Below are 19,234 nucleotides of genomic sequence, written 5' to 3'. Positions count from 1 at the left end.
AGTTCTACGTTACAGTAACGTCTAAGTCATATTAAGGGGGCTATTATAAGTTGCTAAGACAACCGCGTCTGAGTCAGTGTCACTTCGGAGTACTATGCCATGGGCAACACACAGCGATGTCGTTAGATTTGTTTTATTCCACGTTGTCTTTCCAAGTATCATGCTCTCCCTGCAACGTGAGTGACACGAAAACAAACGCATCTCATCGACGCAGATCTTTTGATTCCTCACAAATTACTCCTTGAAGTAAAAAATATAAAAATCGGCTGATCACAACGTTTGTAACAAGCGGTAAAGCATTTCACGAGTGCAAACGGCATATTCTGAACAACAGTACTCACAAGCCCTCATCAAGGCCACTTGGTCCGGCTGAAAGGTGGACAATTTGCTGGAATGATGGGACAGTCCTGCCGCCTCCGTGCGAAGAAGCCGTGGCCGGGCGGAAGAAAGGAACGGGGCGATTGGAGAGGAATGGGGGAGGGGCGGGGTCACTGGAGACAGCGAGGCAGGAGTGTCGCGCGCGCACGATGGTGCGTCAGCCTTCGGACGCGCCAGTACGGCATGGCGGAATGACCTCTGGACCCCTGGAGTTATGAAGGACGGGCATCTTAGGCTACCTCAGCCTGGTCATCATCGTAATCTTCCTCGAACTCTCCCTCGTCGTCGGCGGTGGCCTCCTGGTACTGCTGGTACTCGGACACCAGGTCGTTCATGTTGCTCTCGGCCTCGGTGAACTCCATCTCGTCCATGCCCTCGCCGGTGTACCAGTGGAGGAAAGCCTTGCGCCGGAACATAGCGGTGAACTGCTCAGAGATACGTTTGAACAGCTCCTGGATGGCGGTGCTGTTACCAATGAAGGTGGCGGCCATCTTCAGGCCACGGGGCGGGATGTCGCACACCGCGGTCTTGACGTTGTTCGGGATCCATTCGACGAAGTAGCTGCTGTTCTTGTTCTGTACGTTCAGCATCTGCTCGTCGACTTCCTTCATGGACATGCGTCCTCGGAAGATGGCGGCCACCGTCAGGTAGCGGCCGTGCCGGGGATCACAGGCGGCCATCATGTTCTTGGCGTCGAACATCTGCTGGGTGAGCTCGGGCACGGTGAGCGCCCTGTACTGCTGGGCACCACGCGCCGTCAGAGGCGCGAAGCCGGGCATGAAGAAGTGAAGACGGGGAAACGGCACCATGTTGACGGCCAGTTTCCTGAGATCAGCGTTCAGCTGACCGGGGAACCGGAGGCAGGTGGTGACACCAGACATGGTGAGGGAGACGAGATGGTTGAGATCACCGTAGGTGGGGTTACCCAGTTTCAATGTGCGGAAACAGATGTCGTACAACGCCTCGTTATCAATACAGAAAGACTCGTCCGTGTTCTCCACCAGTTGGTGGACGGAAAGGGTGGCATTGTACGGCTCCACAACCGTGTCCGACACCTTGGGCGACGGCATGACCGAGTATGTGTTCATGATTCTGTCCGGGTACTCTTCCCGGATCTTTGAGATCAGGAGAGTTCCCATGCCGGAGCCGGTGCCGCCTCCAAGCGAGTGTGTGAGCTGGAAGCCCTGCAGGCAGTCACAGCCCTCGGCCTCCTTGCGGACCACGTCGAGGACGCTGTCCACCAGCTCGGCGCCCTCTGTGTAGTGGCCCTTGGCCCAGTTGTTGCCGGCGCCGGACTGGCCGAAGACGAAGTTGTCTGGCCGGAAGAGCTTGCCGAAGGGCCCGGAGCGCACCGAATCCATGGTGCCCGGCTCCAGGTCGACCAGGATGCATCGTGGCACGTAGTTGCCCGCTGGAAGAGAGAAGGAGACAGTGTTAGCCACACAGTGCATTTGTTACCGGCGTGTGACATATAAGATCCATTAATAAATAATGCTATACGAAACTGTGAAAGCATATGACAACCCTCTTCCTACGGCTTTTCACAAAACTGTAGGCTTCATCCATTGGCCATCTTAAGGGTTGAGCTAGTTGGTCAGAGGGTAAACAACTGGGCCAGCAGGCATTAAGCTGTCGACTGATGAGAGATAACGTCTGGCGCCAGCTGTTTTAGTTCACGAGACCACAGGAGGCACAAAGGCGCGGCGATGGTCGCCCACACCACCAGGGGCGCGACGGTCGTTCGGCCGGTCGTCCGAAGACCTGGCAACCTCGGCACGTCACATCTATGCACCGACCGAAATGGGCCACTTTTTGTGGCGTGCGCCCGCAGCTGAGCGGCCTCCCCCGCTGCGCCGGCTGTGCACGTGCCGCGCCTACCGCGCCGCGCCGCCAGTCACCTCCAGTCGCCCTCCTCGCCGGCGCTGAGTCAGATCTTGATCAGCCGGCCGGCCGGCCCAACACGGCGAGACGCCTGCGCGACCGGGCCGGCATTTAAACGGACCATATTCGGCCGGCCGGCCGGCGGCGAGACACCGACTGCCATATAAGGAGAGAGAGAGTGGCCGACCAGTGTCGTGGCCAGCAGGTCACGTGACCGGTCGCCGCCGCGGCTGCCGGTGCAGCGGCAGTTGCAGCCAGCTGTCGGCTCAGCGGCGCTCTGGACGGCTATACGACGTTGTTTGCACTTGCCCTAGAATGCTGCTTCATAGTTGATAGCCGGCTAACGCCTCCGCGGCTCGTCGGGCGACGCGGCTGCGGCGGGCCGACAGTGCAGCGGGTCAGCGGTGTCGGTCTGGGCGCTGACCGGGCGCCGCCGGCCGTCCCAGACGACCTAACGGGTCGCCGCGCCGCCAGCCAACGGCACTAGCAACGCGTGCAAAAGTGGGCCGTGGCAGCGGACGAAAGAGCGGAGCGGGAGTGTAGAGGAATGGATAGACAATTCCGTCCGGGGGAGACGGCGAGGGAAGGCAGCTGAGCAGGGAAAGTCGAAACTCGAAAGGCAGAGCGGCCGTGGAGTGAGCTGCAAAGCCTACAGCGAGGCCAGGTCACCAACTGAGCCACCTGTCTTGGCGCCAGGCGACCTGCGAATCCTGTGACAGAGACCGACATCAGCCCTTGCCCGCAATGCGCGTATTTGATGATCGATATAACCACCATGAAGTAACAGATGGCTCGTTCCCAATCTCCTTATGATTTTGGCTCGGACACCATCAAAATCTGAATATTCTAGATGCATCGAAGGTTTCCATCATGTTACGCTAGCACTGCGTCGTAGATTGCCCATCCTGTATCCCGCAAAGGCTGCAGGTAAAAGCCATGACCAAATGTGGACATCGGCGTTTGATTTGCCACAGAGATGGAGCCGATTAGCGCGAGCAGCGCGTCGTGACCACGCTCTGACGGCGGCCGCGGGTCAGGGACGTGCCGACCCGGGGCGGCGGGCGTGAGGGAACGGTTTGGAAGAGAACGTGCCAGCCCCAGCGGCCACGTCAGCCGCCCCAGACACGCTCCCGGCGCCGGACAGTGGAGCGGCCGACACCTTTCTCTTGTCAGGTCCTCAACACTGCCTGAATCCCAAATGGGACAGACCGACCACAGTGGGGCAAGAAGTGGTGAATCGAGGAAAGGGTCAAGTGTCTGGAAAGGGCCAACCGGCGACCCTGCTGTTCTTGCAATCTGACCGTTTTCATCATACTCCATCGCTCGGTTTATGAGCGGCTGTTCTAGCTGTTGTGGGGCGGCTGTTCTGCAATCAGGTCGAAGTCTGTGCAGGATCCACCCCTTACTGCACACGGCGCCATCCCCAGAAGTGAAGAGCACGTTTTATGGCACATCACAGTTCAGTTCAGTTCAGTTCATTGTATTTTTTTCCATATGTAAACAAGAACAACGAACAAAACAATAGAGGATTGGCGCAAAAGCAAAAAGCTTAAATCAAAGGCGCCTCTCCAATTAAGTTAAACAAAGAACACATGACCAAACCAAAGTATCAGAAAGCGTCGACCCCGCCCGAAACCCGCCGAGCCAAAAAAGCAGACAGTACCCGGCCCCAGGCGACGGACGACTCCAATCGGGCCAGCTTGCGTCATAGTGTCATGTTTTGTGTTTTGTAATGTAGTGTAGTGTTATGTAAGCAGTGTGTTGCATTAATATCAATGGTACTTAAATGCACTAACTAAACAGTTATGTTGTATTGGTAAACCGATTTGTCTCTACAATAAATGTCTGAAGGTGATGGGTGATTTGTGTGCCTTGATGCTTGTTTAAGTCTTTTGCAAAGAGAAGGGTGTCAAGTTTTAATTTTGCTGAGAAATTGTCAAAATTTGGAGTGATGATTCGAACTGCATTTATAAGTTTTACTCTTTGTGTATGGTAAAGTGGGCACCAGAGTATGAAGTGAGTTGTGTTCTCATCGTGATAACCGCAAGCACATACTGGGCTGGGTGTGTTGGGGTGTTGTATATTGAACAGGTGTGCCTTGAGAGTCGTCATGCCCACTCTCAATCGTGTGTGTAGTGTGTTACGCGTTTTGTTGCCGAAAGAAAAGAAAGTGGGTGGCTCTGGTGCCCCAAATCGCTGCCAGACTTGACGAGCAAAAGCGGAGCGGGATGAGGTGTTACGCAATGTGTCTGGGAGAGTATTCCAGAGTCTTATTGTCGAAGGAAAAAAGGCTCTATAGAAAGAAGTGAGATTGGTAGGGGGGAAAGTAAGAGATTGAGCATTGCGAAGTCTAAGTCCCGTGGCGTCTTGTCTGGTTTCTGTCAATATGTCTTTAATGTATAAAGGGAGAGGAGGATGATTGAAGTAAAGTCTGTGAAAGAATAGAAGCTTATGAATTAATCGTCTTGTCTCAAGTCGTTCCCATCCTAGTTCGGTAAGTAATGCGGTAGTTGGTGTTCGATAAAGCGTCCCTGTTACAAGTCTGGCACAGCGGTTCTGAAGCGTCTGGAGTCGGATGGCGTCAGTTGATGTCAAATGTCCGTCGTAAACAATATCACAATAGTCGAAATGAGGTGTTATATAGGTAGAGTAAATGTTGTTCAAGACTGATCTAGGAAGAAGCTTAGCCACGGGATATATCGGTCCTAGGAGAATGTTAATTGTCCGAATGACGTTATTGATGTGTGCGCGAAAGTGAAGGTCCGTCGAGAGTGTCAGTCCGAGATGTTTATGACTTGTCACGGTCGGTATGTCCTGCCCGTCAAATGTGAGTGCTGGAGGACAGCTGTCTCGTCGGTTTGTAAATGTCTGTTGTAGTGTCTTTTTAGCGTTGAAGGTGATGGCCCAGTCAGTCCCATATCGTTTAATCTCGTCCAGGTCGTTCTGCAAGGAGCGTCTATGATCCTGACTGTCGTGGGGATGGGAAGAGTAAAGTGAAGTGTCGTCAGCGTAAAAGAGAGCGTCATTTTTGGTCTTGTTTGATAGATCGTTGAGGTAAATTAAGGCCAGAAGAGGTCCAAGCACCGAGCCCTGGGGGCAACCGGATAGTATTTTTTGGGATGATGATAGACTGTTTCCAACACGAACAACCTGTTCGCGATCTGTAAGGTAAGAGTTAAGCCAGGCTAGCAGAGAACCGGAAATATTACACTCGATTTTGCATTTTAAAAGGAGTCCATCATGCCAAATTTTATCAAAATATTTCGAGATGTCAAGATAGATAGCTGTAAAGTTTTGACTTTTGTTTAGAGCAGAGTATAGCTGGTGAGTTAGATACAAGAGCTGAATTTGTGTGCTATGGCCCGGACGATATCCACTTTGTTTTTCTGAAAGTAAGTTGTTTCCATTCAAATGAGAATATATCTTGGAAAAAACGATTTTTTCGAGAATTTTAGAGAGATTGGGAAGAAGACTAATAGGACGATAGTTTGTTGGATCTGAGCTAGATCCCTTTTGCTTGAAGATTGGAGTGACACAGGCTTTTTTCCAAAGTGAGGGGAACCTTCCTAGTTGAAGTGATTTGTTAAAGAGTTTGGACAGAGGTTCAGCAAGTAAAAGTGCACACATTTTTAATAATTTGTTAGGAATTTTGTCCGGGCCTGTTGCCTTGTTGATGTCTAAGGAATTTAGAATTTTGAGAACTTCGGGCTCGGTGACTTGGACATCCGTTAGCGGAGGAATAGGGGGAACAGGAATAGGGATTTCAGGCATTTGCAAGTTGTGTGTGTCTAGTCGAGTCTGGGATGCAAAGTGGTCATTTAAGATTGTCGCTTTGTCAAAGTCGTCTGAGATTGGTATGCCGTCTTGATTTATAAGCGGTGGCATGCTACGATGAGTCCTTTTTCCGATAATACTGTTTAAAATTTTGTAATATGATCGTGGGTCCTTTTTATGGTCAAGAAGTTTGTCAATTTGGTTTTGTATGTGTCTATTTTTAAGTCTTTGGTTTGTCTCTGTGGTCTTGTTTCGCTGTCGTCTCCATCGTTCCCAGTCATCGTCCGTGTTACGTCTTTTTGCTATGTTGAAAAGCCTATTCCGCTTGCGTATTTCTCGTTTAAGTTCAATGGTAAGCCATGGTTTGTCGTGAGATTTTATTGTAATTTTCCGACTTGGAATGGCTGCTTTGGCTGCAGTTAATAGAGCGTCAGTCAAGTTATATGCTGCGTCGTCCAAGTCACAGTCCAAAAGTCTGTCCCAGTCAGTGTCCATCAAAAGTCGTGTCAGTTTGTCTGCGTCCATATGTCTGTAGTCCCGCCTGTGGCCGCCTGTGGACCAGCCGTCGCCTCTCTGTCCGCCGGCGGCCGGGTCCCGCGCCGACCCCGGAGGTGGCTCCGGTACAACGGTCAGACTGCAACGGTCCCGGGCTGCATAAACACGCCCTTGGCCGGTCTGAGAACCGTGACAGGGAGGGCGGCCGGCCGCCCGTCCTGGGGCATTCCACGATAGATCGACCAAAGCCGTACACCCTCATATTTTATTTTTTGCTTAAAATTGGTCTAATGGGTTGTGATGGGCGGGGAAGCCAGCTGTGCCAAGGATTTTTTTCTTCGAACAACGGTTTCCGAGATATAGCCTCAGGCAATTCCTGGAGGTCACGCTGCAACCCTATGTTTGGCGGCTTATAACTCAGAAACTATTGGTTTTCTATGGTAAAAACTTAATATGGTTCAACTCGCAATCAACCAATAAACGTTTTGGCTATCTCGGATTTTCGATTTTTGAAAATTTTGATCACGTGACATCTTGACCTTTTTTTCGAAGAGTGACCTTGATATTTTCCCAACTGAAAGTCGCAATTATGTCTGATGACGATTAAAGCCTTATCAATTGTCATTCATATGCGCAAATAAAAAAGTGGCTTTCGGCCTGCGTTGACCTCAGGTCAGGTCATTTTTATGACCTGTCCATTATTACGAGCGAGAGCGACGCGAGATCTCGATAATAAAGCAAGATAGCGACAAGCGGTAAACGGTACAGGATTCACACGGATAAGGTCTACAATTTTTACGGAGGTCATTTTCAGGTCAGGTCAAAGATGACGTCACAGGGGTAAAAAGGAAGTCAAAATAGTTATGGCTGTACCTTTTGATCTAATAAAGAAAGAGACGTGGAACAGGCACCGTTGTGTTTGCTTTCGCCTAGCGCCAGTTCGTTTTGAATTTCAATACCGATGACCTAAGATCAGGTCAATTTCTTGACCACCCCATTATAAGTCAATTGGGGAAAAATCAGCTCCCTTGTTTTTACACTAAAACGCGTCGGAATTGCCTAATATACCATGAGTGACTTCATACACGACTAACTTTGACTACCTTGAGACCTTTTTTGCTCTTGGTCAACTGTGACGTTGCTCTTGGGTCATGTGACGTCATTAAAGGTCACCAAATGTTTTTTTGCTAATAACTCCTTACAGGTTTGAGATACAGCCGCGCGGATAGGCTCATTGTATTCAGCTCGTCAAGGCCCATCGAATGATATATATGATGACCTTAAGGTCACGTGACCTAAGGTCAACTTTTGACCTTGACCTTTCGAGGTCAACATACACATGTTTCGATGCGGATCAACGAGAGGATCACGATGGTGCTATTAGTTTGTTCATAGCTGGGATACTTTGAAAGTTATTCGAGAAAAACTTCATATATATGTAGTGCCGCCATTTAGACTTTCTTTTTACCCCTGTGACGTCATCTTTGATCTGACCTGAAAATGACCTGAGTAAAAATTGTAGACCTTATCCATGTGTACTTTGTGCCGTTTACCACTTGTCACTATCTTGCTTTGTTCTCGAGATCTCGCTGTCGCTCCCGCTCGTAATAATGGGAAGGTCATAAAAATGACCTGACCTGAGGTCAACGCAGGCCGAAAGCCACTTTTTTATTTGCGCATATGAATGACAATTGATAAGGCCTTAATCGTCATCAGACAAAATTGCGACTTTCAGTTGGGATAATATCAAGGTCACTCTTCTAAAAAAAAGGTCAAGATGTCACGTGATCAAAATTTTCAAAAATCGAAAATCCGAGATAGCCAAAACGTTTGTTGGTTGATTGCAAGTTGAACCATATGAAGTTTTTACCATAGAAAACCAATAGTTTCTGAGTTATAAGCCGCCAAACATAGGGTTGCAGTGTGACCTCCAGGAACTGCCCGAGGCTATATCTCGGAAACCGTTGTTCGAAGAAAAAAATCCTTGCCACAGCTGGGTTCCCCGCCCATCACAACCCATAAGACCAATTTTAAGCAAAAAATAAAATATGAGGGTGTAAATTTTATTTATTTTTGGTCGATCTATCGTGGAATGCCCCCTCTGTTATCACGGTTTGGCCTGGCTCGGAGATCAGTCGGAGGTCAGCCCCGCCGGTCTCGCTGGCCGTCAGGTGTCTCTGGCCCTGCGTCTAACCGGCCATGACCATCCAATGACTGTGGAGAACTCTCACCGCCCCCGCCCGTTCCATGACATGACAATCGCGACGCAGCGCAGGCCGCTCGCGGCATCGGTGGCGCGCCGATATTTCAGCAGAAGCTGACGTCAGCAGTCTGAGTGTTCGGCTGTCCGCATCAGCAGCACCGCTGCCCCTGCTCGGGCGCGGCTGCTCGGGCGGCGCGCGGCGGTCCGCACCGCGGGCGTCACTGGTCGGCGCCGAGGTTCGGCCCGCCGCCGTCGAGGGCGGCACCGTCGCGGACAGCCCGCCCGCGTGACCGATGAGGTCGGAGGTGCGTCCGGTCATCGCCTTCGGACGGTCGCCGGGCGGGCGGTTTCGCTACAGCGGGGTAAATCGGCACGGCGTTCGGCCGCTCCAGCACCATCATTTCACACTACCCGTGTTAAATTGCGACATCCGGGAACCCCTCCCAGTGGGTGACGGGCAACACCAGTCGGTCGGCGGGCCAGAGCGGCCATCTTTGAATCGGTGTGTCCTTATTATTTTTAAGTATCACCAATGCATTGCAGAAGAATGCGAAGCATCCGGACGTCAGTGGTTCAAGTGATATCTTTGGACAAGGGTTGACAATGCATAGCCCGTCGATGGGTTAAAAATTACATCAGGACATTCGTTACGAGATGTGTCAGCACCCTATCGATGACATTCAAACCTACAACACGACATGACAACGTTCTGATAAAAAACATCAATCAAGGTTATCCAAATCACGTTTTCTGGAGACAAATTACCTCAACTTCTGGGTAATGATAATTCGGTACAGCTTCGTTGCAGGGAAGCATCACGGCAACTTATCTCATAGCCTTCGGAGAATCATGTACCCTGCTGAGTCTCGTGCATAATTGTGGATGGAAACAAGAAGTTCTGCTTGTCCCCAGCTCAGTGGAAACCGAGACCCAAGGCCAGTGGGGCCCCCGGCGCCGGATGCGGGAGGTTGAGGCCAAAGTTGGCCACCGGAAGCCTCCTCACGCCCCCTCCCCTTCCGCTGCGGACCACTGCCGTCAGCTTTCTGCCGCCTTCCAAGAGACAAGTCCCGGCCGGCTCACGTGCTCAGCGCGGGGTCAATATCCAGCGAACGGGCTCCAAGTGACGCAATCGGCCGAGTAAACACCTTTTTCTGAGCGCGCCCGGCGCCCGGCTGGCCAGAAACAGCTGGATGGTGTTGTCGTTGGACTTGTGACCGCGCGAGCACTGGTGTTGCAACGCCCGACCGGCTACTGCGGACTGCGCGTGCCACTCGGAAGACATCAGGCTGACAGGAAGCACGTTCCGGTGGCCACAAAGCCCAGCAGCCTCGTACTAATCAAGCTACATCAGCAGACGCTATCGATACACCCATCTGAAACCGGAAGTGCGCTAAATGAACTAGGAAAACAAACAGAAACAGCTGAGCTGAACGTGCCTGGTGGGCCACCACAGGATTGGCCGCCCCTCTTGGGCATTAGGTATGTAGCCACTGCTAGTCTTCTCCCGCTGCGGGGAGGCTGAGGTGGCCAGGTGCGCGCTCGTCCAGACAAGTTACCGGCCTAGGGGAACGCAGAGATGCGGTACCTACACCTGGCCCCTCGGGATAACAACTCTCATCGGACGCGGTGCGGTGCTATATTCTGGCCCGTCGCCCATCACTAATCCCGCGTGGTACTCACAGCTGGCCTCGTTGTAGTATACGTTGATGCGCTCCAGCTGGAGCTCCGAAGAGCCTACGTAGTTGCCGTTCGGGTCAATGCCATGCTCGTCCGAGATCACCTCCCAGAACTGAAAAAAAAAACACAGAAATACCACACGTCAACACAAGGCACAAAATGAACAAATGTGAGACAAGCGAAGCACGCAATATGCTGGGGAAAGGCGTTTAAACTCCTGAATAATAATGAGCGTTCACACGATGACCCATTCAGGGAAACATCCTTACAGACAAGGAATCACGGCGACGGCGACGGCGGCGGCCATCCAAGCCAGTTGGTAACGTGCGGGCTGCAGGGTCAGTTTCCGGTGCACCCGGGCCGCTGCCGAGGCCCCTCGGGGACCGCGATGTGCCCGGGTGTTAAACACAGTGTGTTGAAGCGCATTAGAGACTCGACGAGATGATAAGGATGGACGAATCGGGGAAAGGCGAGCCGTTGAGACCCTGGGCGCGCCTTTTCTTACGGCCTTTTTAGATATGACGGAAGGATCCCGAAATAGGATACAGAGGAGCCGGCGCAGACACGGAAGATTCTGTGGTGGAACCGGTCCATTTTTTATCCGACCCGGGCGCCGTCCGTAGCCATAAATGGAGTAGGTGCCTACCCTGCTGCCACCAGCTGCGTCGCGTGGGGGCCACCTCACTGCTAAAAAGGGTCTAAATCTAGGTCAGGGCGGTGGGGTGCCGGCCGAGTGACCTTGGTCCCTCACCGCGTCCGTCCACGTCAGGGCAGACCAGACAACAACAGGTCAAACCAAGGCAGACAACCATACCAAGGCAGACAGGCCGAGCCAGCCCTGTGCACCCCGCCCGTGACCAATGGCCCGCAACTAGGGAAGTGGTGGTGACACGAACTGTTGGTCATTTCAGTTAACAGTCGAGGTCAGCGAATGCATTCTTGCAGTCAAAAACTTGACGCTGAGTGTGAAGCACCATGAAGGAAATGAAGTCAAGAGTATTTCCTCCATTGAGGAATGACGGCAGACTCCAAGGTTAGATCGCGAGTTGTCGGTCCTTCAGCCTGGACTTCCTTTTGCACACGGGCACCCCATGTTCACTGTTCAGCGTTCAAATGAATCCTGGTAGGGGCTGGCTGTGGTCCCGTCTACCCCCTCCCCAGGGTTGTGCTCGACTCAAAAAAATTTACCGACTCGACTCATCATTCAACTTCAGAAAGCCCTGACTCAACTCTGACTCAAACAAGGACCTGATTTTTTCCCTTGACTCGACTCATGACTCAAGCAGCTCAATGAAAATATGAGTTGACTCAAACTTGACTCAAATTTTTTGTTGAGTCAAGTGTGTTGACTCAAAATTGACTCAGATGAAAAAATTGTTGAGCGGAGGGGGGGGGGGTGAAAAAAATCCGGCAACAGGGCCAGGCCTAAGTTGTTAGGCGGGGGAGAATGAAAAGCTTATATATATTGTTTCTAAAAAGATGAGTCAGCTGACTCATGTTCCTAAATGTTTTTGACTCAACTCAATGTTAAAAGTTATTTTACTGACTCAACTCTGACTCAACTCAATACCTTAATATTTTTGTCCGACTCAACTCTGACTCAACTCACCAGCTCAACATTTTATCCGACTCGACTCAAACCTGACTCATTTTAGTCAGAGTTGAGTCAAATTTCTGACTCGACTCATGAGTCAAGCACAACCCTGCCCCTCCCCCTTCCCTAACGTTCCCTGTGGCGACAATAAGTGCCTTGTTCGCCCCGGTAGGCGCGGCGGCCCGAACAGACACAAAACCACCCCGCCGCCGCTCACGGCACCGTCACGTGACGAGCGTGACGTGATGAGTCACACCTGGCGTCACCCGGCGGCTCTCAGCTGTGACTTGGCCAAGGTGACACACGCACCCCCAGCTAACAGATTCGCGGTAGACGAGCCACGGGACCGCGGTGACTCGCCGCCTGGTGTTTCACAGCCGGTGAGCTCGTTATGCAGCCCTTTCCAAGGACGACTAATGAGATGCGTGACGGTTGTCGCGCCGTGTGCGTCCGACTGAACCTTCTGCGCCGCGCCGGGGCGTCGCGCGGTTCCGGCCCGTTTGAATGCCGCTAGTGACGTCAGCGTCGCCGGTGGAGCCGTCTCGAGCTCGACGGCCGGCGGCGGGCCGTCCTGAAAGTACCGCCAATCCTAACGGCCACCAGCGGAGCAGACTGAGCTCTGCGCACACTGATGTGCGTTGGTAGGTAGAATGAGAAACGCCGGGCTATCTGCTTGTCTCGGCTGTGCAGTGAGCGGGGCGGCACGGCAGTCCGTGCGGCACGGCATGGCGGTCCGTGCAGGGCGGCACGGCAGTCCGTGCAGGGCGGCACGGCGGCCCGCTTACTGGTCCAACTGGATTCCGCAGCGAGGGAAGGTTCCAGGAAGACGCCGGCGGCTGAGGGCCGGGAGCCGACTGGTCGGGTCGGGTGGTCAGCCGCCGCCGGCCGCCATCTGAAGCCCGAGGTGTAAAAACGGCGAGGACTGCATCAGGCTTCTGGTAGCAACGTAAATGCGTTAACCTTTCGTAAAAGCTCTTTTGTACCTACCAGCGTTTTTCATGGTTGTATTTTACTTCAAGGTTTACATTTCTCTTTTGCGTTCCTTTCAGCAGGTCCACTTGAATATGATCCGTAACATCAATCAGCATACTGGATCAAATGAACCTTACGTTTCAAAAGTGGGACTAAAATCACAGAGCAAGCCCTCTGTCTTGCTCTTGGCAAATATAAACCGCAGTGAATTATGGAAACCTGCGAAACCTCCTGATGCTAGGAGTGAGCCGGCCCTGACGTCGGTTGATAAGCGATGGCTAATGGAAGTTCTACCACAGCTAACTGCTCCAAATCATCCGTTTGCGTCAGAATTGACGAGTTAGTGGGTAATCAGACGGATTCTCTGAATTAGCTATTACAATGAGGAAATATCCGGGTGTCATCAGCATAATCGAGCGCCTCTGATCGAGCGATTGGCGGTCAATGACGCCGGTTCGACCGGCACCGGCGGCTGACGCCAGCCAGAGACGGCGCTGGATCAGAGCGGGCTGCTAATGAGGGTGCGGTGCCACAGAGCACCACAGCTTCCTGCAGTTACTGTGAACTGGGATCTAAAGAGGCTCGATGGGTTCGTCGCACGCTTCGCCGTCTGTCGGTAACCGCTCCCACTGGGTTGTTCCTGTCGGTAACTGTATATCGGACTTCCTCCACGAGTTAAGCTGTCAACTCTCGGCCCGAGCCAATTTACGAGAGGCCAGTGCCCGGAGCGGGCCAGGGGTGAGGTGCCAGTGTGAGGTCGACTGGCGCCGCGCCGAACAGCCGCCAGCGTGGGAGCGGAAGTGGCCGGCGGGACGGCTTTTAAATACTGACAGCCGGGCACAGCTATGAGCTAGCTCGGTCGGCCACAAAAAGTGCGCAGATGCTGGTGGTTGAGGCACGCTTCAGCAGCGATAAGCCCGAGATGCCTATATTCCTATGCTGAGCGCGCAGCATCATGACAGTGAACGATCGTTGGCTTCCCAGAATTTGGCCGATAGCATTGATACAATCACGATGAATTTTGCAGCGCTGCGCTCAACCGGAACTCTAAGCTGGCTATCTAAGAATTCTGATGAGCGAAGCTCACGATACAGGCATCAGCGGCGGACGGTCCACCGGCCTGTCAGCGGCCCAAAACAGCGGCGCGGAGCCCCTGCCCACTGCCCACCCGCCCCGTGCGAGCACCTGAGTGGGACGGCGGCCGGCGGGGCCGTGCGCTGGGGAAGGCGCTGAACCGGCGCAAACCGGCTGACACCGGCCCCGGCCCCGGTGCCGTCTGCTCGCACCATTACCGGAGCGGAATGTTATCACAGCTGCTGCGCTCCGCTGAGCGTCGGCAACCGAATGGGGAACCGCGCCGGGAACCGGGGAACGGGAAACCGCAGAGGGAACCACCGAACGGGTTACCGCACCGGGAACCGCCGGACGGGGAACCGCAGCGGGAACCGGCCGAGCGGGGAACCGCACCGGGAACCAACCGAACGGAGAACCACAGCGGCAACCGGCCGAGCGGGGAACTTCAGAGAGAACCTACCAAGCGAAGTCAGCAGTCGTCCCCAGCTAGTCATACAGTCTCAGTGGTCGTCCCCAGGTAGTCATACAGTCTCAGTGGTCGTCCCCAGCTAGTCATACAGTCTCAGTGGTCGTCCCCAGCTAGTCATACAGTCTCACCAGCCGTCCGCACCCGCCGAGTGGCCCATGGTGGTGTCTACCAGGCACGAGCCAACAAAGGGAAGCCGACCGACGACCAGGCGCGACATGCGATTGGAATTTATAACAGCTGCAGAAGTGCAGACGGGCGCCGGCCACGGCAGGGGCGGGCCACCGCTGACCGGGGCGAGGGGGGGGGGGGGAGAGAGACGGGGCGTGGCACCCCAGCGCTGCACTGAGGGGCGGCACCGACACAACTGCTGACGGCTGACGGGTCTTTCCGATTAGAAAGCGGGCACCGCCCTTCAGCCGACACGGCGGTATTTTCGGCCGCTCAGTGTGGCGTCTGGGCTGTCGGCTCTGCCGGCGCGAGGACCGATTCCGGCTTGACAGCTGGGGTGAGCCGGTCGGGGTCGGAGAGACTAGGGAGGGAGGAGACAGTGTAGCCAGGCGGGTCGCTGAACGGCTGACCTTGAACGCCGCTCACGGCCGCGCCGCTCCCGCCCGGCCGGCCATGGTGGCACCGCCGCCGCGCCGGCCAGGCGCAGACACTGCCGTGGAAAATCGACACAGCGCGGCGGCGGGTGTCACCACGCCCCCGGGCTATAACCGGCTCAGGTCAAAAGGTCACGAGTGGCGCCGTCAGAGCGATTAGAACCAGCTTACCCCACCTGGGGAGCGGGTGGCGGCGTCCTTTGAGCCCGTCCGCCTAGTCTCGGGGGGAGGGGAGGTGCTACTGCTGATCAGTCACACCCGTTCCCCCCCCCCCCCCCCCACCTGATTCAGAGGGGGAGCGGGCCGCTGCCAACTGCACAGGAAGTCGGGGGTGCACGCCACGCGGTCGGCGCCTCAGCAGTGATTGCGCCATAGTGGACCGCATGCGGTGCCGCCATTGGAAGAGCGGCCATCGCTGAGCCGAGGGGCGGCGGCGGTGGCGGCGGGGACCCGCTCCAGCAGAGCCGTCTAGACGGCGGCAGTCACGCGCCGGGGAGCGGGAGGCCGCTGGAACCGGTGGGGTCCGCGCCGGCTAACTGCCGCACCAGCGAGCCGACAACAGTCGAGGAGTTCCAACGTAATCCACATGCAGCCGATAGATCGGACGGCCACTAGACTTGGTTAAGTGCGGAACCGAACTTCAACAGGAATCCAATAAAATGCCCAGGAAAAGAGGACTTATTGTCTTGGAGTTAGTTTATGCCTTATATTTGATTAACGTTTATGCAATCCATCGGACACGATTGACATTTATGGTTCACACTTCATAAGATCACAAGACCTCGAGAAGGGGTTTTATCAATGTTTTTTTATGATCGCCGTAACATTTTGTTTCAATGAGGATTGAGGACGTCTAGGGAAGGCTATCGGTGAATATAAAGAGAAAACTGGAAAATGATAGATGAATATGAAAACGTGATTTAAGAGGCATACACAACTTGAATCAACTTATCTTTGATGCATATTTGGGGCATGCAAACAAGAAGATCGAGACAAACGTGACGTTTATGAATGGGGCATTTAAAGGGACCCTCCCACCTTAACATTAGTTTTGAGTTGAGATAGCCAAGTTTGCGGCCAGGCTCAGAAACCACCATTTATCCTGGTCGCAACCCCCGCAGCTTTATGGTGTTCAAGAAATTTCTTCCCTTTACTTGCAGGGTGGGACCAGCTTGGTCCCTATCTCTTAACCATTACGGGAATCTGATGACGTCATCAGGCTTTCGAACGTCCGTTAAATGTTTGACTAAAACGTTTTGTAGCACGCGGTGGTATATGCTGCTTTGCGCGCAACAAATGCCGCACTTTCAAATAAAGTCGCTAGGAATAGCGGAGATCCCAAAAAGTAAACAAAAGTAAAAGTCTAATATCTTGAAAACCGGTGAATATTTTTCGATGAAATTTGGTAGATATTCGTTTTTGCTCTTTCTGAACCGAGCGACATCACTTTCATGCAAATTCATTAACTTTTTTGAAGGTGGGAGGGTCCCTTTAAAAGGCGGCTGAAATCCTTTGATGTCGCCGGGAACGTACCTTTGATCCGATCTGGTTACCGCACTGGCCGGCCTGGAGGTGGAGAATCTCCCGCATATTGTCTGAGTAGGGGTGTGGCGTCAAAATCGGGAACGTGCAGCGTCTCTGTGCACTCCTTCCTGCTGTCTGGAGGGGCTGCCGGCCGACCGGCCACCACTACACCGGCCGGTCGGTGCCGGCCGGTGACGTCACCGGCCGGAGCGGCGCTGCCATTGGTCGAGACAGGCGGTATGCCATATATGGAGAGCGGTGCTTGGAGCGCGGGCGGCCGATCGCCCACCGAGCCGGGCTAGACGGGGGGACCCTTTCCCGTGCCTGTCAGCGGGACTTGGGAGAGTGCAACCGGTCAGCTGGTGGAGAGGGGAGGGGGGGGGGGGCTACAACACAACAGCCGCACCTGTGCGTGATAAGACCCATAAGTTTCGACAGGGAATAGATAAGTATATTTTCCTTTTCCTCCGAAAACATACCACTGACGCAAGTTCTTCAACAAATCTGCGATCTCTCCCAAATATCATGCGTCAGTACCTAAGTCTCCTTTGGTCATTTTCATGGCCACCTTGAGTTTCAGTGGCCTTATCAAGCAAGTGTAATTTTAAGTATACCTCCAGGGGCGTCGCCACAGCTCCTCAACTTGTACGGACACATCCCGTCAGCCGTCATGCACCCCCTCAGACCTAAACAGAATTTGCCCTTTCCCCAGCGGGGCGCTAGCGATGTTGCTCATACTGTTGCAGCATTTTATGTAATTTTAACCCTCGCCCGTATTCGTGTTTTGCCAGCGTCTACCGTACAGGTGCAGGGGTCCGTCTTGCCGTTTGGCCCCTGATAGAGCTAGAGCTTCGCGGAAAAAACAAACGCGTTTCCCGCGACGAGAGGAAGCCGATGATACCCAATTTTAACCCGGCAGTTGCTGGGGTATTTCGCCACCCACCGTTTGCTGGGGGGGGGGGCGTTAAACGCCCCCAGCCGATAACTCGAGAACCAATAGACGCAGCGAAACGCACGAGGCGGCAAACGAAAAAACGCGACGAGACGCTTCAGATGAGTACTTTCAATTTGAATTTTGAGGTCACAGCTCGGGTCAAGGTCAGGTCAAACACCTGAAATCGGGCTTTCAGTAGCATGGACTTCAGGACCTCGCAATGGGCGCCTCTCGTCATAAACTCTGTCAAAACGGTGCACAATCCATCATATAAGGCCTACAAGAGTGTCAGCTCCATGTAGGGGTCAGTCAAGCATAGGTCAGGGTCAAGGTCAGGTCAACCGGGTAGGCACATATCCCCGAAAATCAGAACTGATATTCGCAGCCTGTGACACATGTTTTATGGGTAATTTGGGGCGTAGAACACGATGGTGACATTAATTTTATCATATGTGTACGTGTTTGGCTCAAAAAGTTAAATTTAAGAAATGCATGTATCATGGTCGTGAAGTAGTCACGAGAAATTGCCAAGATTCACTTCAAGATTTTGGAAAATGCGGAACGATAATCAATAATCGAAGATAGCCATTTGATTGTTCATAGTATTGGCAGTCTGATGGCGTTTACGGCATGTCTGTATGTCTATTCTGTGATTTTATATGATTTTTTGAACATATGCCGTTTTTGGTCGAAAACTCAGAAATCATGACGTCACTAAAACCTCGATATCTCAAAAATTTTCCGACCGATTTTTTTGAAACTTTGTCAAAATAAGCTTCAATCGATTCCCTACAGGTACGCAAAATTTGGCGCGCCTGCGGCGCGCCGTTTTTATGCTATAGCCCGGCGAAAAAGTGGGGGGGTTTAACGCCCCCCCCAGCAACTCGCGGGTTAAGGTCCTAGGTCATTGGTTGACCTTCCAGGTTAGGTCAAATACCCAAAAGTCGGGAAATTGGGACTTGTTAAAGTTCGTAAAGTGGGGCTGTTATGGGGTTTTTCGGGGTGCTGATAACGAATATCATGTTGGTTTTGATCACAGATAATGTCTTCATGCATTTAGGCCAGGTCAGGTCAACCAGTAGGCGTCACGCCGGCAATCCATAGTAGGTGTCGACCACCACTGACTAGCTTCGTAACATTATACGTAGGCACCAAAACTACTTCGTAAATCTTCAAATGGGTGCTAAATTCGAAATCAGCTCCAAAAACTACCTCATGAACACGTAAAACTCGAAAAAGTAAACAAAGGTAATCAAAGTGATAGACCTTGACCTGACCTTCACGTGACCTTGACACCCACAATAATGCATGGGACCAACATTATTTCACATGTTTCAACGTTTACAACCACAAAAAAAGACTGGATATGCGCGGATAATGTGAGCCGACATACGCCAAATCGCGATTCCGGCCGAACATGGTATCGAGAATCAGATCACAGGTCAAAGGTCATTTGGGTCAGGGTCATGAAATTTTCGTAGTATGTGTAAAATTGATCAACTCGAGGGTACTGAAAGTTTCGTCGCTTTCAGCCGCTTTTGCGTGAGTTATTCGCGAAAAACCGAGAGGGAGGGGTCCGTTCGACCACCCTATATGTAGGTGCGAGGGCTAACCTTGCCGGCCGAGGGGGAGCGGGTGCCGCCTCCCCCCACCCCCC

The 19,234-nt window shown here is 52.9% G+C and overlaps 1 protein-coding gene across 1 annotated transcript; it reads right to left on the bottom strand.

Moving 5' to 3' along the window:
- Window positions 1-117: 117 nt before the first annotated feature.
- LOC122393735 (tubulin beta chain-like) lies at window positions 118-16,938 on the bottom strand. Its single transcript, XM_043390008.1, has 3 exons — window positions 16,653-16,938; window positions 10,412-10,520; window positions 118-1,789 (listed from the first exon to the last, which is right to left on the bottom strand). The coding sequence occupies exons 1-3, from the start codon at window positions 16,707-16,709 to the stop codon at window positions 609-611; spliced, it is 1,347 nt and encodes a 448-aa protein (XP_043245943.1). The 5' UTR covers window positions 16,710-16,938; the 3' UTR covers window positions 118-608.
- Window positions 16,939-19,234: the final 2,296 nt, after the last annotated feature.

The sequence above is a fragment of the Amphibalanus amphitrite genome, unplaced genomic scaffold (genome assembly GCF_019059575.1).
Source record: "Amphibalanus amphitrite isolate SeventyFive unplaced genomic scaffold, NRLGWU_Aamphi_draft 000551F_arrow, whole genome shotgun sequence".
Lineage (NCBI taxonomy): Eukaryota > Metazoa > Arthropoda > Thecostraca > Balanomorpha > Balanidae > Amphibalanus > Amphibalanus amphitrite.
Note: the sequence above shows the minus strand (reverse complement) of the source record. Positions and strands in the feature narration are given on the sequence as shown.

Coding starts and splice junctions, on each gene's coding strand:
- LOC122393735 (XM_043390008.1), bottom strand. CDS start 16,709: ATGCGGGAGATTCTCCACCTCCAGGCCGGCCAGTGCGGTAACCAGATC. Junction 10,521..16,652: donor GTAACCAGATCGGATCAAAG/GTACGTTCCCGG, acceptor TTTTTTTTTCAG/TTCTGGGAGGTGATCTCGGA. Junction 1,790..10,411: donor ATACTACAACGAGGCCAGCT/GTGAGTACCACG, acceptor TCTCTCTTCCAG/CGGGCAACTACGTGCCACGA.